The sequence below is a fragment of the Panthera tigris genome, chromosome F3 (genome assembly GCF_018350195.1).
Source record: "Panthera tigris isolate Pti1 chromosome F3, P.tigris_Pti1_mat1.1, whole genome shotgun sequence".
NCBI lineage: Eukaryota > Metazoa > Chordata > Mammalia > Carnivora > Felidae > Panthera > Panthera tigris.
In genome coordinates this window covers 13,874,515-13,899,312 of record NC_056678.1, presented here as the reverse complement: position 1 = coordinate 13,899,312, position 24,798 = coordinate 13,874,515, and the positions used below count along the sequence as shown (strand labels likewise).

The following is a 24,798-nucleotide window of genomic DNA, read 5'->3' as shown; positions in this document are numbered from 1 at the left end:
CTTCCTTTTTCCCTTCCTTCCCTCCCTCCCTCCCTCAATCCCTCCCTCACACCTATCTAGCTATCTACCTATCTATCCATCTATCTAGACATAGCATAACCTTCATCTTCTTTATTTTTATGATATTGAGATGTCTTATTAGATTCCTCATTTAATGGTGTCCTCTTCTGAAGGAATAGAAAAGTTCAGGTATTTAACAGTTTGCTTGTTTGTTTAATTATGGTAGAGGGGTTAGGAGTCCTCCAAATTCTGTGGTTCTTTTCTGTCTTACAGGACTCTCCATTTTACCTTTTCTTTTTTTCTTCTTTTTATTTTACAACGGACTTTCCAAAGTGCCTATCTTCTTTTCTTTTCTCCCCTAGAGCTATGCATTTCAAGGACTGTCTCATTGACTGCAGTCAGTATGTTTATGCCACACACCCCCCCCCTTCATATTGTGCCAATCCTTTTAAATGGTGTCTGGTTCTTCAAACTCCTAGATTTGAAATTCCTTCACAGTAGTCTGTGCTCTGACCTGCCTTGATGCCTTTTTTTTTTTTAAGTATTTTCTAGTGTATGTAGCCCCTTTCGCTAGCTTCCCTTTCTTTTCTTCCATGAGGCTTTTCTTGGCCAACCTCTACCCGATCTTGCAATAGAATGAGGTGGGTGGTCAAGTGAGAGACGATACACTGTAATTTGGTGAGTTTTCTCTTTAATTCCAGTTATTTTGTAGCTTTGGCACTCTGTCTTCAAGTTATACTGAGGAGCATGTTTCAAATCATTTGATGAGGAGATCCAGCAGGATGGGTCACTGTACAGCCATCACTGTCCTCAAGTAGTCTAGAGTTTTTGCTGATATATGTACTTGTGTATATGTATGCATTTAGATAATAAATTCTTGGGAGACAGGATCTAGTTATTTTTTTCCTTCCTAGCACAATATACTAGTTGCTAAATGGTTCTCTTATTCAAAGTCAATGAAATGGTCTCTTAACTACTAGGATGCCTTAAGGGTTGTTGATATATTCCTACTAGTTTTGAATTTAAGGCAAAGAGGCTGACTAGTAGTTGCCTTTCATTAGTCTTAGTGAAAACTAATGAAAAGTTAGAATAATGATTAATTTTCAAATAAATGCAGTATGATTACTTCCATAGGTGGCAAGAACCTTGGAGCAGGGATACTTCTTTGCAGAGATCATTATTTATAATTGCCATAATTCTTATTTTTGAGGATTTTGTGTTGCAATAGCACATGATTAGTCTGTTTTCTTAATTAGGGTAAGTGTTCCTCACTGAAAGAGTGTTCACTTTATTCATTTGCTTTTTAAACTTAAAAACGAAAGTCATCATTGGCACAAATCAATGTTAGCTCACACTCTGTGACATTGTGCATTCTACATGGAGATTGAGTGAGATTTATGGAGAACTATTACCTTTATAAAACCTCTCAGAAAAGCAGGTGCTGAATTTCTTTTTGGTGCTCATTCTTTTAGCTGTCCTCACTATCAGGAAGTTCTTTAGTATGTTGAACTGAATCCTTCACGTTAACAACAATACCTCCAATAAGAAAACAAACATACTTGAATTTTTGCTGGTTATCTTTTCTGCAGACACATCCATAACTCTTAATCCTACTATATTTGTGTCATTTAAAGTTATATAGTTTAACTTTAAAAGTCAAAGATAATTTTTGGCCTGTTCTTAAATATTCTGAGATTATAGCTGGGATTATAGCTTGTACTTTATTCTATGAGAATATTTCATGGGTAGAATACTTAAGAATATTTCATGGGTAGAAATTAAGGTGGGGCATAAAGCTGGTCCACTGGTATAACATCTGAATGAGGAGCTATTTTTAAAAAAATGATTTTAAAAAAATGATATGTCTATTTACTTAGTAAATATTTATTGAGTAGAGAGTGTGGACCATGTATTGCACATACTTGTACCATTGGACAAATTGTTGCACAAAGTCTTTCAAGAATGTACTTAAACAAACAAGAAATTGTTTATAATAGCACATTGTCATGGGAATGTGATTGCTTCCAAATATTAAAGCATTTTGTACTTTATAATAGTTAAAGCTGTCTGTTATAATTTTGTTGACAGTATTAAAATTCATGAAACTCCGCTTTTATAGATAAAATAAAGGGACACCTCAGCCATAACTTTTTTGGAATTATCACAACTTCAAAACTGTTGAAAATAAGGCCTAGATTTTCACAATGCTTTTTAACTCATCTTTGTATTTCTACTCTTGCCCACTTAGAATAAATTCTCCACCCTGATGCCAGATTATTTTCTCATATTATTAATTTAATTTATACCACTTCCCTGGTTAAAAGCCCCCACTGGTCTGGCATTAAATTTTTTGAGTCTTCTAATATTTGTTAAAAATATTTTAGATCTGGGTCACCTGGGTGGCTTAGTCAGTTGAGCATTCGACTCTTGATTTTGGCTCAGGTCATGATCTCAGGGTCGTGGGATTGAGCCCCACATTGGGCTCTGTGCTGAGCACAGAGCCTGCTTGAGATTCTGTCTGTCTGTCTGTCTCTCCCTCTGTCCCTTTCTCCCACTTGCATGCACTCTGTCTTAAAAAAAATATTTTAGATCCATTGCATTTTGTCGAGTGTAACATATTTATAGAACAAAGGAATATTATATACATGTAAATGAAACAGCGAATCTGACCAACAATAAGCCCTGTCACAACCAGATATTTATTTTTTTAATGTTTATATATTTATTTTGAGAGAGAGAGAGCAGGGGAGGGGCAGAAGGAGAGGGAGAGAATCCCAAGCAGGCTCCACACCGTCAGCACAGAGCCCAATACCAGGAGTAGGCGTGGGGGTGGGGAGCTCAAACTCAGGAACCATGAGATCATTAACCTGAGCTGAAATCAAAAGTCAGATGCTTAACTGCCTGAGCCACCCAGGCACCCCCTGTCACAACCAGATATTTAAAAGGAATGCAAACACCACCGTAAGTTATGAGATTTAAGATAAACAGAGACCCAGAATTATAACATATCCAGAAAAGAAATGTGGAGAAAACCCCTAAATTTTAGAACAAAATCCAAGCTTAACCATGGTCTTCTTGGCAGTAAGCTTTAGAAAGAAGGAAAAGCGACTACAATTTTCCTCTTTGTTGTGCCATTTCTCTTAGTTGAAAAATGCTTCTTTGGGGGCTCTTTTCACCTTTTGAGACTGCCTTTGATTTCCCCAGACAGGACACAGTTATGAGACGTGTGGAAATATGCAAAGGTAGTTGCTATGGAGTGATTCACAAACATAGACATTAAGGATCTGGTTATCCTTCTTTTTATACAAGGTAAGGAAGGGTAGTCAGTCTAAGCAGAAGACAGTTGAATGAGTTTGGACCACTGTAGTTCAATGTAAGAGGTAAACTTTAAATGGCACAAGGATTTCAGTTATCACTAACTTGTGGCTTTAAAAAACGCTCCCCTTAGTATTTATTGTGCCATCAACTATTTTCTTTTTACTAAAAGCCACATTAGGACATTGCATTCAGTTGCGTCTTTGTTGATTTGCAAGGTATCATATTACCAGGTTGTGGTCTTATCTCTTTAAAGAAATTGGTAGACACATCCCAGCATGTCATGTACATAGGGCTGCTCTTGGTCTCTGTAGCAGCATGCTGGTAACTCGATCTCTTCGTTCCAGATCTTCTACTCAAAGCTCAGATACTTGCTAGATCTTCAGAAGGAGAATCTCTCTTCCACCAGAGGGTCCTGTTTTCTTCTCCAGACTCTCCCTTGCCTTTCCCCTCCAACTCCCCCTGAAGTCATGAAAGATTTCTGCCGCTTCTTCAAATGTGCCCTGCTTGTTCATAGCTCCAGAACTTTGCAGACAGGGCTCTCTCAGTAGGGATGATTCCCTTTATTCCCTCCTGTGACCCTTTTTTTGTTCACTTCCTTTACTGATTTTCTTCTGAGGACTGTATGTTTTCCTGGATCATTTCTTCTGACCCATTGATCTGTGTGTTCATTCATACTCATAGCACATTCACAATATTGTATCTTTATACTATGTTTAGACACCTGACAAAGCATTTCTCCCCCTACTTTTGTCTTCCTCGAAATTTTCTAGACTCCTTTTTCTCACGAATTCTTACAGATAGATTTTGAAACTGTCATGTTAATGAGCAATTTTTGGGTTTACTAACTCCTTGACACTCCTTTTCCTGTATTCCAGCATATTATTGTCTCCCGGTTTTCTCTTCCACGGTTACCAGTTATTTCTTTTTTTGGTCTCCTTTTACTTTTCCGGCTGGGGTTCTCTCCTTATTTTCTTTTCATTCTCCTACATCTCCTTCCTAGCTGATGTAATCCATATCTATGGCCCTGTTGACCTTAAAAGTAAAACAGTCAGTTTACTAGAGGAATGGGTTTATTCAGAGATAGCAGAGGATCTACAGTTTGGAACATGCCAGGTATGGCAAAAGCCATAAGGCAAGTCTGCAGAAGGAAGCAGGAGAACATTCTCTTTTAGAGTGAGGGCGGGGGGGGGGGGGTGTTGGGAGGAGTTGTTGTAAACAAGAAATCCATTGGAGCAAACTGAGAGTTCCAAGGGTAGTGGCTTTTCATTGGCTGAGTTGTGCGAGTATCTCATTGGCTGGGTTGTTACTGGGGGAGGAGGAAAACGTTTCTTCCTCCTCCCCTAGTAGCAAAGTAGACTTTTTCTTTTTTTTTTTTTTCTTTTTAAATGTTTTTATTTATTTTTTTGAAGGAGAGAGAGAGAGACAGAGCATGAGCGGGGGAGGAGCAGAGAGAGAGGGAGACATAGAACCCAAAGCAGGCTCCAGGCTCTGAGCTGTCAGCACAGGGTCTGACGCGGGGCTCGAACTCACGGATTGTAAGATCATGACCTGAGCCCAAGGAAGTCGGTCGCTTAACCAACTGAGCCACCCAGGCACCCTGCAAAGTAAACTTTTTCCTGTTGGGTCTGTGAAGGACTAGGTCTGTGAAGGGCTGCCATGAGTGGTAGGATGTGAGAGCTCCCTGTTCCAGCCTCCATGACTCCATTTTATTTTATTTTATTTTTTTAATGTTTATTTATTTTTGAGAGAGAGCATGCAAGTGGGGGAGGGGCTGAGAGAGAAGGGGACAGAGGATCTGAAGCAGCTTGTACGTTGACAGCAGAGAGCCCCACGTGTGGCTCAAGGGCAGGAACTGTGAGATCATGACCTGACTTGAAATCAGGACCTGGACACTTAACAGACTGAGCCACCCACTCACCCCGTAGTTTGTCTTTTCATTCTCTTAATGCTGTCTTTTCAAGAATAGAAGTTCTTAATTTTGATAAAGCCTAATTTATACATTTTTTTGGATTTTGCATTTGATATTGTCTAAGACCTCTTTGCCTAACTGAAAGATCTTCTCTTATGTTTTCTTCCAGAAGTTTCATAAGATTTAGGTTTTTAAAATTTAATTTAATTTTTAATTTTTACTTTTGGGGGCGGGGAGGGACAGAGGGAGAGGGAAAGAGAGTCTTAACCAGGCTTTGCACTGAGTGTGGAGGCTCCATCCACACCCCTACATGGGGTTCGATCTCACAACCGTGAGATCATGACCTGAGCCAAAATCAAGAGTCAGATGCTTAACCAACTGAGCCACTCAGGTGACCGAATAGTTTTAGGTTTTACATTTAGTTCTAGGATCTATTTTGAGTTAATTTTTGTATAGGATGCAAAGTATTGATTGAATTTTTTTCATATATATATCCAATTGTTCTAGTACCATCTGTTGAAAAGACCATTGTATCTTTATTGAATTCCCTTAGATAAAATGAACTAATTACTTAGAAGACACATACTACCAAAGCTCTCTCAAGAAGAAACACATGACCTGAGTAGCCCTATATCTATTAAAGAACTTGAATTTGTAGTTTAAAAACTTTTACACAGAGAACTTTTGGTCAAGATGGCTTCGCTGGTGAATTTTACCAAATATTTAAGAAAGCAATAATGCAAATGATAGACAAACTCTTCCAGAAAATTTAAGAGGAAGAATACTCTCCTATTCATTCTATGGGACTGTCATTACATTGATACAAACCAAGACAAAATATTACAAAAAAAAAAAAAAACCAGATAAATATCCATCATGCAAAAATCCTAATTAGGAATAGAAGGAAGCTTTCTCAACTTAATAAAGGGTATTTATGAAATATCTATAGCTAACATCATACTTAGTGGTAAAAGACTCAATGCTTTATTCCTAAGATCAGGAACAAGGCAAGGATGTCTCATCTCACCACTTCTATTCAATATTATACTGGAGTTTCAGTGCAATAAGTCAAGAAAAAGATAAAAGACATCCAAGTTGAAATTGGAGAAGTAAAGCTATCTTTATTTTTAGACAACGTGATTATTTACGTAGGAAGCATTATGGAATCTACAAAAAAGTTACAGATGATTCAACAAAAGAACAAATGATCGCATTTCTATATGTTAGCAATAAACAACAGGAAATTAAAAAATGTTAAACTACCATTTATCATAACATCCAAAAATATGGAATACTCAGGATAAATCTGACCTAAGATGGGTAAGATCTATACACAAAAAACTACAAAACACTGCTGAGTGCAATTAAAGGTCTAAATAAATGGAAAGATATACCATGTCATGGGTTGAAAGATTCAACATTGTTGTGATGTCATCTCTGCCTATGATGAAACACCCTTAAGAAATGTATTAAACTTTGTTCATCCTGCAAACCTGTGCTCACTCTCCTTCATCCCCCTTCTTCCTCATCTCAAGCATCTCCAAATTTGCCCATTCAGCATGTGAAAAGCCTTTTTAGAGTATAGATTCTCATCAGAAAGGGAAAGCCCGAGTATTTTCCATTTTTTTTTTAGCCTTTGAGTCAAATGGGCCAGAATTAATTTTTACATCTGCAGGAAAGCAAAGAGCAGCTCTGAGATTTTATGGATGCATATGTGTATATACCTATAATTAAGCTACATACATATCTGAATAATTAAACTTCTAGGCTAAACTCTGAGATGTAAAGGACTTTCTCATTAATAAAATGTAAGCCAAACGGCTAGCAAAAGCACTGAGAATGAAAGAATTCTGAGCAAATTATAAAAGTGTTGGGGTCTCTGAGCTTTCCCTACAGCTCTCATCCTGGTTGGCTTTACTGTCCTGTCCCATTGGGTCAGGATGGCATTTCTGGCTCCATCCCACTTCCCTGGTCCCATCAGTCGAAACTGGTATGGGCTGCAGGGACCAAAGTACACCTCCAAGGCCAGCTGGGGGTCAGTCAGGAAGAGCCATGGTATGTTAGGCTTGGCTCCTATGAAGGAGCCCAGCTCGTCCATGTACGTGATGTAATCTGTCTGCAAAGTCTGGCTCTGGCCAAACCTGAGGAAAGAAAAGAACATATGGGAATGAGGGGCACAGTAAATAAAGCACGAATTTCTTATTTTCTAGCTCAGAAAATAGCATTTTAGTCAGCAGCTCCAGGATTATCCCATTCCTCCCTTTTTCCACAACAATGAGTTTATCATTTGTTCTGTGGCTATAAATGTGTTGATTCATTTTTTTCCCTCCTTCCTAACCTCTATCTAAATTTGATGTCATTTGGTCTTCTGTGGCCTGGAGTGAAAGGACCCCAGGATGCCAAGGTGACGGATCAACTTAGTTTATTCTTTAACACATGATTATTCTTTACATGACCTTGCTTGGGATCTGCCCCAGTGTTAGATTTTTGGGGCAGGGCCTCATTTACTTTTAGGAACCCTGAAGAGCAGGCTACCATTTAAGAAATGCGGTTGACTTCGGGGCTTCTCCTTTCCCTGCTTCTTATTCCTATTGGCCTGTAATATAAAGGCTGGTAAGGAGAGTGAGCTGCGTGAATGGTGAATAGGCGTGTCCACTTGGCAGAGCCGCCCTGTGAACTGGATGAGATGCAGGAGAGATTTTGTTGAGTCTGAAGCTTCCACCTCTACTTTCCTCTCCTTTGCCAGCAACTGTGTGGCAGAACTCAGTGGATGATGTGTTAGAGCTTGAAAGAAGAAAGAATCTTCTTACACAGACACCTCTTCATCCGAATAGGATTCATTATCTAATTATTCTTCCAACAGATTTTAATATAAAATTGGAAAAAAATTGATTTATATGGAAGTAGCTAACATAAAAAATACATTTAAATACGTGATGTCTAGCCACTTGAATGACTTTCTACAAATCCCCTTTATGGTGTACTTGAGAACACATGTTTGGATGAATCAGAAAGGAATGTTCTTTTATTTTTTATTTTCTTTTTATTTTTTGAGAGAGAGAGAGCACAAATGGGGGAGGGACAGAGAGAGAGAGACAGACAGACAGACAGAATTCAAAGCAGGATCCAGGCTCCGACAGTGTCAGTGCAGAGCCCAATGTGGGGCTCGAACCCATGAACTGTGAGATCATGACCTAAGCCAAAGTCAGACGTCCAACCGACTGAACCACCCAGGTGCCCCGAAATGAATATCTTTTTAGAAGAAAATACTAGGGCAGGTGAACTCAGTTTGGTTCTTCATTTGGTTTTCTGATTACAGTGCTGCCACTGCTCAGTTCCCAGCTAGTTAACTTGCTGGCAGACATGTGGCTGATGGGAAAGGACTTCTTGGAGACATTTGAGCTGGATAACATTTTGTTTAGGAGGCCTGTCCTCTGCATTGTGGGATGCTTTGCGGCATCCTTAGTTTCTACACATTAGATGCCAATAGCATGCCCTCCCCACTTGTGACAACCAAAAATGTCTCTGGACTTTGCCAAACGTTCCCTGGGGATCAAAATCACTCCCATGGAGAAACTACTCTAGAGTGTAGTTTGTACTATCCTACAGGTGACGTGTAATGACTATTATTTTCCTATCTCATACTGATTGATCATAGCAAGTGTTCCAAAAATGTGAATTTTGACTAGTAAAAATATTGTAAAATATATCAACATTTTCCTACATATAAAGGAAAATCTTATGGTTTGTTTCATTAGCAAGTACAATCTCTTACCACTTGAGTTTTTTCCCCATTTTCTCATCAATGTCATCCATCATTTCATTTGTAGTTGGCAAGGTGCATGAGTCTAGAAGAGAAATGGGGAAAGAAGTATTAAAAAAGATTTAAAAAAATCAGAAATATATAATGACACATGATGATTTTTTCATAGTGTTTTTTAAAATTTCTTTATTTTATTTTTTAATGTTTTTATTTATTTTTGAGAGAGAGAGGGAGAGAGAGAGAGAGTGAGTGGGGGTGGCCAGCAGAGAGAGGGAGACACAGAATCCGAAGCAGGCTTCAGTCTCTGACTGTCAGCACAGAGCCCGATGTGGGGCTCGAACTCACAAGCAGTGAGATCATGACCTGAGCTGAAGTCAGACACCCAACTGACTGAGCCATCCAGGCACCCCTGATTTTTTTGTAGTATTTATGAACTGTATCCCTAAAAGATTTTATATCAAGAGGAGCTGCCTTTGGTATCTTTAGTAGAATAACAATTTATAGAAATAAAGACTTGAGAGGTCAATGAACCCCCCTCTATAAATAGCAGGGCTGGCCTGCAGTGAGACAGTGGCAACAAAGAAGTTTGTAGCTTCAGATCACCTAATCTCATATTTCTGTGACATCCTGGAGGACCTAATCCCCAACATGCCTTAGATACACTTTATGTATACTAATATCATAACAGCTTCTTCATACTTCTTATTTGCATCCTCTTATTAAGAATTCTCTCCAGAAGTAATCTTCACTCTAAGGTACATGCCTATTAACATGGAACAGTGGAAGGACGCATGGGTTTTCCAGCATTAGCCTGCGGCCAGGAAGCATCAGAAAATTTTAGAGCTTTGCAATACGTTATCAGTGGAGGGGTCATCTGATTGCTGACTGTAGCTCTTTTGCCTTTGTCACCATGGCAGAAAGCTATTATGACATTCACAGTGCATGAATACTTCCTAGTCATTGTTAGCACCTTACCTCTCCTGGTACGGTTGTGGTCAGATGTTTGCTAGAATTTTTGTCTGCTTTGATGTTGTGTCCCAAGTGCCAAGATGGAGCCTGGCACATAGTAGTTGCTCAATAAATATTTGCTGAATGAATAAATACCACCTCTTGTTTCATATACATTTCTTGGGCTTATGAACTGTAGCCATTTTTTTTTTTTTTTTTTTTTTTTTTTTTTTGTAAAACCCCAGGTACTTGGCACTGTTGTTCCTTTAAGAGGAAAACACAATGCAAGTATTTTACAGAGGAACAACCTTGTAAAGGATTTCATAACAGGGATTATTTCAATAATGATCCTTTGTGTACATTTGAAATAGAAGCTTACTTACCCACAACATTTTTAGAAAACATCCATTCTAGGATTGTAACGTTTTCTTCATTACCTGTAAATTTATTACCTAAGTTTTTATGGACAGTATGTTAGGTAAGGTATACCTATGTTGGCCAAGGTTTTCGGACCCTTGAATAAAAAGACACTTTAATAATGATCAATATGACTGAAGTAAATTAAATCTATATATTTGAGACATTGCCTTTCTCCATGTAATCCTCATGTTCTTGATTTCCTTACATAAGCATACTTGTAGACCCTAGAGTCTGGATTGGAGGGGGAGGAGAAGTAGGTGCATAGAGTAGGAGTGGCCTGCCATTGTTATTCTGACACAGTTTGATGCCAATCGGGTGCCTGCAACATCTACCAGGGCCCTTCTGACCTTCACAATGTATCTTGACATTGCAGTTATCCACTGCTGTCTTTCTCTTGCTTAAAGCCTTGCAAACTCCCTCCAATAGTCCCTCCAATCTCCCTATGAGCTCTTTAACACAGCTCTTAAGGCCGTCCGTGTTCTAGTCTATCTCTCTGTTTCTTGCCACTCCCTGCCTCTGATTTATATTCCTGTACAGAACATCCTAAAACTTCCCCTATTTTAGCATCCCCCTGGCTCTATTTTAGGCTATCTAAGGTCACGGAGTGTGTCTTGTTCCCTTTAGATCCTGAGCACCTAGGACAGTACGTGGCATATAGAAGGTGCTCAGTAAACGTTCACTGACTAAATGGATAAAAGATAGAATGGTCGACCTACTTGCAAACACTTTAGCAGCCCAGCGAGCCTGGAGGTCAGCTGTGGGGATGGCAGCCCCAAGGGACTGGACGAGGCCAATCACAGCCAAGGTTGGCTTCTCCATTAGTGGGGGGAAGATGCCTTTAAACAAGGTGACCTCATTGTTTCTGCTTTTGATGATGGAGTCATCAAGGAAGGGGTAGGCATAATCATAGCCTGTTGCAAAGATGACGGAGTCGATGGCCTCAAACACAGTCCCATCCTCAAACACAGCCGAGGTCTCTGTGAACTCCTTCACATTGGGCTTGATGGACACGGTGCCACACAGGATGCGGGATGGGAGCTCATCGTTGAACACAGGCTCTTTTCGCAGGGAACTGTTCAGAAACAAGAGACAGACTTTTGCTGTAATGCACCAATTCCAAGAAATATCTGCAACAGTCCATAGCACTGGAACCAGATTTGAAGAGCTAAACATTAGCATGAGGACCTCTGAACTCTTCTCTTGTGGCAACTTTTTTTTTTACTATTGCCTGCAACAATCCTTAAGAATTCTGTCTGAGCTGCCTCTTTGGGTCCTTTGAAACTTGAAGATTCCCTTATGGGTACTTATACTATTTGGAGATTGGCCAAATAGATGACAATCAAACTAATTCCTAGACATAATCAGTGGTTAAGAATGCAGACTCTGGGAGACACCTGGGTGGCTCAGTCAGTTAAGTGTCTGACTTCGGCTCAGGTCATGATCTCACGGTTCATGAATTTGAGCCCTGTGTCGGGCTGCGTGCTGACAGCTTGCTTGGAGCCTGGAGCCTGCTTTGGATTCTGTGTCTCCCTCTCTCTCTTTGTTCTTCCTCCGCTTGCACTCTCTCTCTCTTTCAAAAATGAATAAAGATAAAAAAATAATAATAGAAAGGTTTATAATCAATCTCCATCTCTCACTAGTGACTACTCTGTATTTGTTTCCTTATGTGTAAAATGGGGATAGCGATAGAATCTACCTCATATGGTTAGAACTAAACGAACAATTACCCATAAAGCACTTAAAACAGTGCCTCTGCCTCATGCAAGTGTCATTATTATACGTGAACTATTATTATAAGTAAGGTCTTTGATTTGAGCAAATCAAATTGGCTGTGGCGAGCTGTTACACTGTCATGTGTGGCTTCCTTTCCACAGCTGTGGTCCTAAAAGAAAGTGTAACAACTTTAACACTGCACTTTGGTTGCCAAAATTCTGGGAGTGATGTGCTTTGCGACGACATTCTTCATTTTGACTCACCTTTCCTTTTGGGGCGTTTTGGAATGTACTCCAAGTATCTCAAAGACTCAGAAAGTTTATAAATCTTAGAATGTTCCTGTATACTTCCATATCTTTCTCTGCCTCTATCATTCTGGAACTTTGTCTCTTACCTTACCAGGTGACAAAAAGTAGGTCTCAGTAAAACCTGTTTTTATTCCCCCCACTCGAGTGAGGAGTGAGAAGGTGTTGTCAAAACCTTAGGGTACTTGGAACCCTTTCTGAGAGGGAGCTTCATTCTTAGAATGAATGGATTTCCAAACCTATGTTTCGTTGTCTAAAGGGCAGAGTCAGACTATGATTTGCAGTTAGTCTTACAAGACCAAAAGTCTTCATCAGCTCAGGCTTTGGAGTGTCTATTACATTAAACATAAGTTTAAATGCATGAAATCAACGTTTTTTGTTTGTTGGTTGGTTGGTTGGTTGGTTGGTTGGTTGGTTTTATCTTTAAGGATATAGTAGTCTGCCAGACTAAGTAGGATAAATGCTGTGGAGTGAGGGTCTGACTCTTAAACCTGGCATTTCCTATTTCAATTTACGGTTTCCTCTTACTTTGCCTCACCTGATTCTCTAACACAATGAAACCTTTCTTTGAAACGTTTTTAAGGATTTTATTTTCAAGTAATCTCTATACCCAACACGGGGCTCCCACTCACAACCCCGAGATCAAGAGTAGCATGCTCGCTGACTGCACCAGCCAGGCGCCCCCCCCTCCCCACAATGAAACATTTTTGCTAGCATGGGCCAAGATGAAATTTCTTAGTGAGTCCTTTCTTGTCTTAGCCACTCGAATATTTTTCTATGGACGTACTGATTCTTCTACTTAGAGTGCCTTTCTAATTAGCAGGTGTCAGGCTCTGTGTCTACAGAAAAATAATAAACCAAAGCTTGTTAATCTTACCGGCTACATCAGTTTTGTGAATCTCCACTGCTTTCCATGTTCCATGCCTCCTGACTGTCCTGCTAACATTCCAATCTTTCCACGGTGGAAGAGGTGTGTACTTTCATTCTGAGGTTTTCTACTTTCTGAGACATGTCGATTAATACCACTTGGTTAATTGCTCCTTACAAGCGTATTAGAATATCCGAGACTAGTAAGAACCAATATCTGTAAAGCTTTATAGTTTACAAAATGCCTTATATGTTTTTATCTTGCTGCATACCACAATAGTCTTGAGGACTAGGTATTAAAATTGCAATCCCCATTCATTTACAAGCATGGATGAGGTATTTCTCAAAAGAACAATTCATGAGACGGTTCTGCCCTCAAAATTCTATGCTTTAGCTTGGAGCTACCATAAATGAATCTGTCATGTCAGGGGGATCTAGTGCCCCGCTCCTTGGCCTTTTGTACTCTCCCATATTTCTTTCTCCGCCAGAGACATTTCGATACGATTTTCAACCCATACGTGCTCTCTGGGTATACTGTGCCACTCATGCAGTCCTCGGTTTCATCTCAACAACCTCAGTGAGACAGCTAAAGTAAGATCTAGAGAGAAAGAGTTCAACTGAAGCGAGTGCCCCGCTTTTTTAAGTGATAAAATACGTGTTACTTGTAGTACCCATTTAAAGGCATCAGGCCGAAGTTCTCATGCTTAAACCACGTGTTCATCTTCTTCACGTATAACCAGTCAGAGACAAATGAAGGCAGGGCATTCCGGAGAAAGGATGCAAAGCGGGTAACATACACCATGTCCCAAGGGTAGCCATTGTCCCAAACCCGGCTCATGACCCAGGAGCCACTTCTGGTACTGATAACGACCTGGTGGGGGAGGCAACATAGACTTCAGTGTCACACTGTAGGAAACAAGCAGATATGACACAATGGACGTGTTTTATGGACATCTCCGTGCATTGCCCTCCGTATCCAGGCGGAAGCATTTTTATTTATTTATTTTTTAAATATTTTTGGGGGCACCTGGGTGGCTCAATCGGTCAAGTGTCCAACTTTGGCTCAGGTCATGATCTTGCGGTTCGTGAGTTCGAGCCCCGCCTTGGGTTCTGTGCTGACAGCTCAGAGCCTGGAGCCTGCTTCGGATTTTGTGTCTCCCTCTCTCTCTGCCCCTCTCCCACTTGTGCTTTCTCTCTTTCTCAAAAATAAATAAACATTTATTTATTTTTTTATAAATAAACATTTAAAAAAAGAAATATTTTTAAAGTATATATATATGTGTGTGTGTGTGTGTGTGTGATATACGTATATTCACACACATACACATACACAAAGAGAGAGACAGAGAGAGAGAAGGCACATAGGGTAGGGACAGAGAGAGAGGGAGGGAGAATCCCAAGCAGTCTCCTCACTGTCAGCACAGAGCCCAGCCCCATGAACCTTGAGGTCATGATCTGAGCTGAAACCAAGAGTCAGCTGCTTAACCGACCGAGACTCCTAGCCACCCCTGGAAGAAGCAATTTCAGAGAGTTGGGTCAGGATGAATCGCCTATGACTGAGACTAGGTAGAGATGGAACTACTCTGTCTCTCCACCCAAGAGGGCGAGTGCATAGTTGTTGAAATAATGAGAACCTGACAGCCGGGAACAAGAGAGCTGTGTATTGAGTTGTGACAGGTTTAATCTTCACAGACTCAGAGACATGATGGTAGGCCTGGTGGGGACCAGCCAATCCAGGGCCTCAGTGGGGGTGGGTGGTTGAGGGTAGTTGCTGGGTTGGGTGGGAGAAACATAGCTAAATCTCTACCTGAAATCAGGCTGAGGAGAGGTCAAGAAGTTAATTCTGTTCTTTGTCTGAAGTTTTCTCTTCCAGTCCTTCTGTGCCCACCTCATGACCTCGTCTGGACACTCAGACCATGGCAGCTGCCTCAGCCCTGAGAGCTACTTGTCTCTTATGCCACTTTTGTGATAACCCGAGGGAGTTTGACACCAAAAATGTCATTAGGTTTTATTCCGTTTAAGAATTTGTTTACTGAAGACCTATTTCCTTAAAAATAGGTTAAGCTCTTTAAGGTCTGTTGGTCATGGATGATTCAGCATAGAGTCCTCTGGGAAGCCTCCCTTGACTTCATCCAGGCTAAGTTAGGTTCTCTTTTCATGGTGCGGCCACACCTAATGTCACGGAAGGCTTATTACCTCCGTTCGTGAAGGTCTGTGTACCTGTCCTCCCACCTCCACCCACTGACAGCTCCTGGAAGTCAGAAATAGTCTGACTTATTTCCGTGTTTATTGCTAGTCTGACATAGTTCTGGCATATAACAGGTGCCCAGTATTTGTTGAGCACTGGCTATTAAACGGATAGAAGACGGTGGGAACAAAATCTTCTATATCTCAGACCTCCAGAATGATAAGCAAAACACCTTTTGCATGGTAAGAACTATGATAAGAACTACTGCTAAATAAATAAAGGCAGATCCTGACTAGCAACCAGTTTGCTGGGAGGTGAGCAGAACATAAAATTAAAACAAAACAATGCACTCATGTATGTCTACACACGTACACTTACCTCTGGTTCCGGTAGAACGCGCTTCCTTGCTAGCATGGGCCACGTTACCTTGCTTCACAGGGACCATGTCTCTAGTCCTCCTCGATTCAATGGGCATATGCCACAGGTGGATCCCTTGTAGTATGACGTGTGAGCACGAGCCTCAGCGCCCAAGCTGTTGATTCAATAGCACACCCGTACCCTAAGTTTGTTTCCCGAAGTGTACCTGTGTAGCCAGACGGCTGAGCTCAACAGCAATGTCAGATCCTGAGTTCCCCAGGCCGATGACAAGGACCCTCTTCCCCTTGAAGGCGTCCGGGTCTTTATAGTCCCTGCTGTGGAGATAGTGGCCTTGAAACTGGTGTAGGCCTAAGTGGAACATGAGGAGGGATTTGAGCTGATTTTCAGAAGACATGGTGAAGACTCACTTTTTCAATTTTTTTTTTAACTCCTGTTATCAGTCTTAATTTTGAAAAACAGTTTCCTAGTTGAAACGCATCTATCCTTTTTGACACTAAACCCCCAAATAGGAACTTACAGTGCCTTAAAAACCTATGATATGGGAACTTCTATTTTGATAATAATAACTAATATTTATTGAGTGCTTACTGTGGGCTAGGATCTATATGCTTAAACAAACACTTAATCTTGATAACATCTCTGTATGGCAGACATCATTAACTTTTAAAAGATAAGGAAGTCGAGACAAAGAAGTTAAGTGACTTGTCCAAGATCATATGCTAAGGAACTAGTGGAATAAGAGGTTGAGCCCAAGTGTTCTAAGCCTAAATATACTGCCTCTTAACCTTCATGCTTTCCATCTTCTATTCTCCCTGAATCTCTACTTATTCATGTATTTATTTATAAATATTTTCTAGATTTTATTTTAAAGTAATCTCTACACCCAATGTGGGGCTTGAACCCACAACCCCGAGATCAAGAGTCACACATTCCACTGACTGGGCCAGCCAGGTGCCTCTTTTAATTATCTCGGCCTGTGAACATCATGGCTTGAGATCAGAACTCTAATATTTTAGAGTAGACCTGTGTTCCTATTGTAATGGAGGAGGAAGGAAGGAGAGAGTGAGGTTACCTGTGTATTATATTTATTTGATGTTTGGTGCTTTTGCATACTAATGGAGTGTGCCACTACACACACACACACACGCGTGCGCGCGCACACACACACACACATACTCACTGAAATTTCTAAAGTGAATTTGCAAAGTGTGGATATAGATGACATTTAAAAACCCTTCCTCCATAAGGACCTGTATCGTCAACTGATCTCTGACTTGCAGCTTCTTGATTCTTTTAGCGTAAGGGTTCAGGAGAACAATGATTTCTGTATTTATCATCAGACTTAAAAATTTGGTTTTGAAATCTTTGGAACCTTAAGAATAATCGTTATGGACAGTCTATGGAAAGATCTAGCTCAACCCTTGGTGCTTGTGTATAAATCCCCAGACTATTATACGTTTTCCAAACTTACCAGGAAAAGAATCAGTTGGTAGATTGGGGTATACGTGATGTCCCGAACAAATCATTATAGCGTCAAAAATAGTAGATTCCTGTTTCCCATCCTTTTCTGAAACAACTTCCCATTGTCCAGTGACTAAGAAGCTGGGACATTTCTTTATGCTAGAAACCAGGGTCTTAAAGAAAACCAGAAAGAAATTCCTTCTATTTACAATTCTGTGGGTTTTAATTTTCTTGCAGTGTTTCTGCAGAGGAAGTAATTGTTATGAGCTTGCCTGATTGTTGAGAAATATAGGGAGGACATTAAAACAAGGAGTCACAGTGAATCTTCAAATCTTCCAAGGAAAATCACTCACTGGGGCCTATTTACTTTTGTGACATCTAGTTAATAGATTTGGGGTAAATTACACTGAATCTTGTGAAAGAGGCCATGTCATTTGCTTCCTGCCATCCTCTACTGAAATTCATGGCCTCTTTCTCTCTGACCTCATTTTCTATCAATTCCATAAATGTGGGAATGTCTCAGGGTTCAATCCTTATTTCTCCGTGGTGACATACACTCTCCCTTGGAAATATTAGCCACTTCCATAGTATGACTATTTATGTAAATAAGTGTGAAATCATATTAAATTAAATATAATAAATAAAATAATCATAGATAAGTGAAATTATATTAAATGTAATCACAATTCATGATATGGTTGATTATTTTTCTCACTACATATATGTGCTTTGGATTTCACAGTCATGAACTGAGGTTAAGACCTGTGAGCAAACATGAAGTATTATTGTTATTTGCAGAGAGCGCATCTCTGCCTTAACTGCTGTGTCTCCTCATCTAAGAAACTAAGTGGGTGAAGGATGAGGGCAATGGCTGTATTATTCATTCATATTTTACTCTCCTTATAATGGCAGAACTTCTGAAGAATGGCACGTTTTCTTGAACCACAACTCATCGGCCTTGAACCCACAGAAATCTAAATATGGACTAGACAGTCTGGGATTGTTTCTTTTTTTTAAATTTTTTTTTCAACGTTTTTTTTTTTTTTAATTTATTTTTGGGACAGAGAGAGACAGAGCATGAACGGGGGGAGGGGCAGAGAGAGAGGGAGACACAGAATCGGAAACAGGCTCCAGGCTCCGAGCCATCAGCCCAGAGCCTGACGCGGGGCTCGAACTCGGACCGCGAGATCGTGACCTGGCTGAAGTCGGACGCTTAACCGACTGCGCCACCCAGGCGCCCCGATCTGGGATTGTTTCTAACACGTGACAGTGTATGGGGTGGAACATATGCTATGATAGTATAGGCTTCTCCAGTATTTGCGATGATATTCTAAAAGTTCTCGGACACTAGTGGAGGACATTTTTAGGGGTGAGAAAGCACAGTGCACGAATACTTTATAATCCGAACCAACATTTGATTGGTGAGCTGTCCAAACATGGAGCTCTGATTTCTGTAACGGAAGTCTGTATCCTTGCTTCCCACCCCCCTCCAACCGATAGACATACTGGGATCAACAGCACAAGGTGTTAAGACCCTTACCTCAAACTGTATATATCTTAAAAGATTCTTCTTTTGGGCAAATGTCTTTATGTATTCCTGGAGTTTGCTGTGGTGCATGTAGTTGGGGTAATCATCAGGATAAGGGAAGTCTGGAAAGCACATCATCTCTTTGGAAGAGTTGGTGAATACCGACTGGTAAATGCTGGCTCTGCCCTCTTCGGCGTGGTCCTAGGAAGAGGAAGAAAGCTTAAAAGGGAGGCCAAGGATGATGTTTCCCTCAGTGAAAACTCAAGTGTTGGTCGACTGAAACCGTTTTCATGTGTATAAAAAAGACATGAAAACAATTCACACTTCTCTGTGAGATGCAGCAAAGAAAGCCTTTAGCACAGCACCTGGCGCAGAGCTGGGACCCTACACCTTAGTTCTCTTCCTCGAATTACCCCCACGTTACATCTGTGTCTGTAGTCCCGTAGTGTTTTCTTCCTTTTTCCAGTCACAGCGCCGGTTCTGATCTCACGGTCATGTTAAAGGAACACAATTAAATGGTCCAAAGGAGGGTGCAGTTTTTAGTCTATTCGATCGGCTGTTTGATTCGAACACTTCACTTGAAGTGGAGGGTTTATTCATTTGGCATAATCAGGCCCCCTTAGATTCCTGCGTGCCACCTGGTTCACCTCCTCCCCGCCCCCCAGGATTTCTGATTCAGTGTGTCTAGCGGGGAGCCTGAGAATCGGCATTTCCGATAGTTGCAGGCGATGCTGATGCCGCTGGTCCGGGAACCGCACTTTGAGAACCGCTGCTCTCTTGTGGATGAACTCCGTGCTGGCGGACCTCCCTAACCACCAGTTAGTGGCACTTGCTCCTCACCGAAGAGACGCAGGAAACCAGGAGCCTCAGAACTTGTATCAAATCTTGCCACTTCGTTATGGAGCCGCTATGTGATTGAAAACTGGCTTCTTTTTGAGAAGTAGTTGAAGGCTAAATGGAAAACAAACATTTCCTCTCTGCTGTAAGGGCAGGATAAAAATTCACACGATGTGCTGCCTTGAAAATACATTAAAAAGCTGGCAGCCTCCGCTTCCCCCAAACCCAAAGGAACCTTCATGAAATGTGGGAACGGGATGGAATGACATGTTCCTGCCGGATTCAGGACATCAATCATCCTCCAGCCCCAAACTGACCTCTGGAAGATACAGACCAAAAGTGCTGGAATGGTTGAGAGGCTTGTGTCTGGGGCTGGGGTGGGGGTGGGGGTGGGGACGGGGGCTGCCTGAGGCCCCTGTTTGGCTTTAGGTTGGGATGAAAACTTCCTCTATTCACGGTTGCTGTGTTTTTCATAAGTAGCCAGGCTCAGAGATGTTAACGTTCTTAAGCCTCACTTTGAAATTTCTGAGACGATCAGAAAAAGGGTGACAGCTTGTGCCTGGTGGATTTTCAGGTTTGAGTCTTTCCGGTTCACCCACAGCCCGACCTTTGGTTGGTTGTTGTGAGAAGGAGAAGTGAGCAGAAGGAGTGAGGGGAGGGAAGGCGGCCTTCAGGCAGGGGTCTGGTTAAAAAAATGTAAGACTCCGCTCTGGGAAACAGAGTGGATAAGACCTTGGATTATTTCCATCATTAATGAATTTCTGCTTTTTCGCCTCCTGACCCCAGCCGATCCGATCATAACAGAGTGAAGAGTATGTACCCAACAGCTCCTTGGAATTTCCCCTGACAGGCTGTTCTACAAACAAAGGAAAACGCTTGTGTTATATAACAACAGACAATTGCTCCAGAGAGCTCGTATTTCCAGTTTCTGCTTGTGGCGTAGTTTAAGTGGCTGGTGAGCAAGTTAAGCTCAGACTCTGCCTCTGGCTGAGAGGGCTTGCCTTAGACCCAGAGATCCAAGCAGCTGCGGTCACGTTGTCATGGCCTGTGTTGGGTTATAGCTGCATCTGTGTCTCGTCTTTCCCGCTAGAACATAACCAACAGGGGGGCGAGGTCAGAGGCTAACTCGAGAATGTTGTGCACGCGTGTCAAGCAGTCTGGCTTGATCTTCTTTCAGACTCTGCCTGTCAATCCCACTTCTGCTTGTCTAAAGATACCCTCAAGGTCCAGCTCCAAAGTTGCCCCCTTCGTCATGCCTTTCCTTGCCTCTCTCTCACCAACCTGAAGTCATCCCTTACCTCTACCAAGCTCTGATTGACTTTACTGCCCTAATCGCATATTCGCACATATTACGGTCATTCTGAGACTTGTTTTCTCTGATTTTAAAAAGCTGGCTGCCTGCTGTACCTCTTATCTGCAGCTGTACCTAACATTGTACCCTATCCATAGTGTACTCTGAATGTATTTGTTGAATAAATGAGTGGATGAGTGGAACAAAAGTCCAGGGAGTTCTGGTTCCATTGTTTTCCCCTTTTGCAATCAAAATAATACCCACCTATTGTACACGGCTTGTTGAACAACTTGTTAATTAATCTTTTGAGAACACAAGGCCTTAATATTGGGGGATATGAAACTAAAACATGCTCGCATTCAGCCTGCTAGTGTTTAAGTCTCATTTGGTTTCCGTTTTGCAGAAAAAGCATGTGGTGAAAAGTTCAGAATTATCAGGTGTCTTTCTTCCAAAATACCTTCTGCCTAACAGGACTTGCAAGATAAAAGCTTATGTAACCCATTTTTCAAAAATCCCTTTCTAAACATGCATCGAACCCAGCAGGTTTTCTTGGAAAAGAAGAGAAGGGTTCACCTTTTGGCTATAAGGCGAATGGTGCAGATATAATGTCTTCATGCCAAGTATGTATCATCTATATCCAATCACAATGGCCGAGAAATTCAGGACAGAAAGATAGAAGTTTCCCCGACCTGTCTTCCACAATTAGAGTATTTTTATGTATTTACATCCCCATGGGGTCTTTGAGTATAATTCTTATAACCAGTGACCTATGGAAGAAAGATACCCATCTTGTGGATAACCTGGAGACTGATTTTGCATTTTACTCATCTGTCATATATTGCTTCCTTAAATAAATGTTGTGATCTGGCTGCACTGGTTAACTTACAAATTCCCGGATATACCATGTTCACTGCCTCCCCATGCCTTTCACGCTGGTCCCTTCTACCGAGAAACCTCTCCCACCGGGTACTGGCACACTGTTGGTGACCGCATGTCCATGGGGTACCATTCACAGACTACAGTGGAAATGGCACTCTGGAGTTATGTCACATAGTGGTCCTCTACGTTCCTTGTCTGAGAACACCCTTCAAGTCTCAGCCAAGTACTCTCCCTGCAGGAAGTGTCCCTTGACCTGAGAACATTTCAGTAGCCACCCCCCACCCCATCTCCTAAATCTCAAAGCACTTGTTCATTAAGTTGACCATCACCAAGGGCTGTCTCATTGTTGTAAAGTATTATAATCTCTTATTTGAAATTCATAGGGCCAGATATATTTTGGAATCTGTAGATTTTTGGATTTTTCTCCATAACACTTCTAGTGAGAAGTGGGACAGCACCCTATCATCAGACACAAGAAAATTTCTGCAGTGAAACACAAAGTGGGACAAATAAAGATTATAACTAGCCCAATGTCAATTCAGCTCATGTTTTCTGATCTTATGACTTCAGGAAAGGTTTTGCCATCAAATGAATTTTTGCCAATCTTTCTATCAAAGGATTGTGGACCTGTGTTATGGCTTGTTTCACCAAATGGATTGGAAACCATTTATGTAAAGTAATTATGTCATGCATTTGTCATCCCAGTACCTAGCACAAAACTCTGCCAAAATAGATATTCAAGCAGCATTTAATTGTTGCTAATGAGATCATGGAGAACCATTTCATGATTTAGGCTAAGCTGGTCACATCTCCCTGAGCAAATGTAAATAAAGATAATTGAATCCTTAAAAAAATAACTTTTGGGGTGCCTGGGTGGCTCAGTCTGTTAAGCACCTGACTCGATTTTCGCTCAGGTCGTGATTTCACAGTTCTTGTGATCGAGCCCTGTATGGGCTCTGCCCTGATGGTGTGGAGGCTGCTTGGGATTCTCTGTCCCCCTCTCTCTCTGCACCCACCCTCTCAAAAATAAATAAATAAGCATCTTTTTAAAAAAATAATTCTTGATCATTTCCTAATGGAGATGATCTTATATCTCATATAATACTTTCAGGATTATAGGACCTCACAAATTAAAAAAAAAAAAAGACTCTTGAGATGAATACAAAGATGTCCTAAGTTAGCACTGGTGTATTCTACTAGAGCAACCTGTTGTTGTAGGTTGGGCGAGCACTGAGACCAAGACAGAATTTGGCTATAAGGTGAATGGTATGGATATAACGTCTTCATGCCAAATATATATCGTCTATATCCAATCACAATGGCTGAGACATTCAGGACAGAAAGGATAGAAGTTTCCCCAATGTGATTTTCAAAATTTAAACATGTTTTGTATAGTGAATATTTACTAATTATATCATTTGTCCAACCATGAGCCTGTATGGCAAAGACAAATCAGTTTTTTCTTTGGTTTTGGAGTTGGTTGGAGTATTCAATAACCACACACACAACACACACAGTCATTGTTTATCATAACTTACAGTGTCTTCCTGATAGACATGAGGTAATTATAGAATCACATCCCATTGCAGTTGGAAGGCATTTTAAAGGAAACTTAATTTCCAGCCTCAACATCTGACAAATGAGCATTTGAGGTCCAGAAAGAAAAAAGCGACTTGCCGAAAATTAATCTTTCCGGAAAACCTAAGAGTTGAAACTAACTGAGAACTTCTGATCTTGGTCTACCTTTCTCCTTTTCTTTTTCTTTTCTTTTTTAATCCCCTTTATGTTCCTAGGATTTGTCAGCAATAGGGAACAGGGATAGATTCCATTCATTTACATGGGGGAGGCAGTGGTGCATTTTTGTTTTTGTTTTTGTTAGAAATTACCGACATTAGCACCCTTTACAGCCTGGAGATCTGGACTCTGTTACACAGGTAACATTGTTTTATGAGCTGGTATGAAGTAGTTTTGAGTGATTGGACATTAGCATGATGGGAGAGAGAAGATTTTACTTTCCAGATCTGGAGCTTTTGTGACCTTCCTCCCAAGTCTGAATAGAACCGATCAGATTTGGTTTGCAGAACCACCCATCTCCCTTCTGTTGATATTCCAGTGCTTTCCCACTCACCAAGAATTTCCACAGGCCTCCAATATCATTGCTCCTCTCAAAGCAGGTGGGTTCCAGCCCCTCTTCCAGGCAGCACCGGATGGAGGCCAAGCCACTGACACCAGCTCCGACGATGGCCACTCTCTTCCCCATGATCACCAGGAGGAGGGTCTGGAGATAGCTTCTTCAGAAGAGTGTCCCTGAATACTTAGGATTTTTCGGTAGGAAGAACCAGCCAAGGTTTATGGGTCAGGATCCTCACCTTACGACAAGAAGACATAATGCACATTAACAATTTATACTCACTAATTTTTTTACCACTCTTGCTATTGTATGATACCAAATCTGGTTTCTTCTCCAGCTTATTTGAGATGCCCCAAATAGCAGAATCAGGGAATGCTGGAGCAGGAAGGACCTTAAAGTTCATCAGTCTAATGCTCTCAAGTACAAATGCAGCAATAGTCACTCCTAGAAGATTAGAAATTGTTTCTTTGACATCTTGCAGCTAACAAGCAAAGGAGTTGGAGTCAGAACTCAAGCCTTCTGCATGAAATCCACTGTTCCAAATCACCCCTACTCACTTTGAATGCTTGGCTCTACGGGGTTTAGTCTTAACGCACTGCGTTCCTTTCCTCAGCGAGCCCGCAGTGCTTTAAATGTAGAAAAAAATGGCTTTTAACATTGTCTTTTCATGTAAAAATTGAGGAAGGGGGAGGAGTTATTAGTCTTAAAGTAGAAATTCCTTTTTTTTTTTAATTTTTCATGACGTAGAACCCTGCTAAAGAGGAGGACTGAGTGTGGTGGAGATAGCAGAAGGGGGGAGAGGGGGTAGAGGAAGAAAGGGATTGCGGAAGGGCAAGAATGAGGTCCCTGGCCCAGGTTCCAA

The 24,798-nt window shown here is 41.1% G+C and overlaps 1 protein-coding gene across 1 annotated transcript; it reads right to left on the bottom strand.

Annotated features, from left to right (window-relative positions):
* Positions 1 to 6,383: 6,383 nt before the first annotated feature.
* LOC102968491 (putative dimethylaniline monooxygenase [N-oxide-forming] 6) lies at positions 6,384 to 24,549 on the bottom strand. The gene is made up of 9 exons (XM_007088721.3): positions 24,494 to 24,549; positions 23,934 to 24,174; positions 18,811 to 18,999; positions 17,281 to 17,443; positions 16,015 to 16,157; positions 13,915 to 14,114; positions 11,075 to 11,430; positions 9,003 to 9,075; positions 6,384 to 7,368 (listed from the first exon to the last, which is right to left on the bottom strand). Exons 2-9 carry the CDS (start codon positions 24,063 to 24,065, stop codon positions 7,026 to 7,028), a joined length of 1,599 nt encoding a protein of 532 aa, XP_007088783.1. The 5' UTR covers positions 24,066 to 24,174; positions 24,494 to 24,549; the 3' UTR covers positions 6,384 to 7,025.
* Between the last annotated feature and the right edge of the window lie 249 nt (positions 24,550 to 24,798).

Coding starts and splice junctions, on each gene's coding strand:
- LOC102968491 (XM_007088721.3), bottom strand. CDS start 24,065: ATGGGGAAGAGAGTGGCCATCGTCGGAGCTGGTGTCAGTGGCTTGGCC. Junction 16,158..17,280: donor ACCAACTGATTCTTTTCCTG/GTAAGTTTGGAA, acceptor TGTTCCACTTAG/GCCTACACCAGTTTCAAGGC. Junction 11,431..13,914: donor GGCCTGATGCCTTTAAATGG/GTACTACAAGTA, acceptor GTTTCTGAACAG/TTCCCTGCGAAAAGAGCCTG.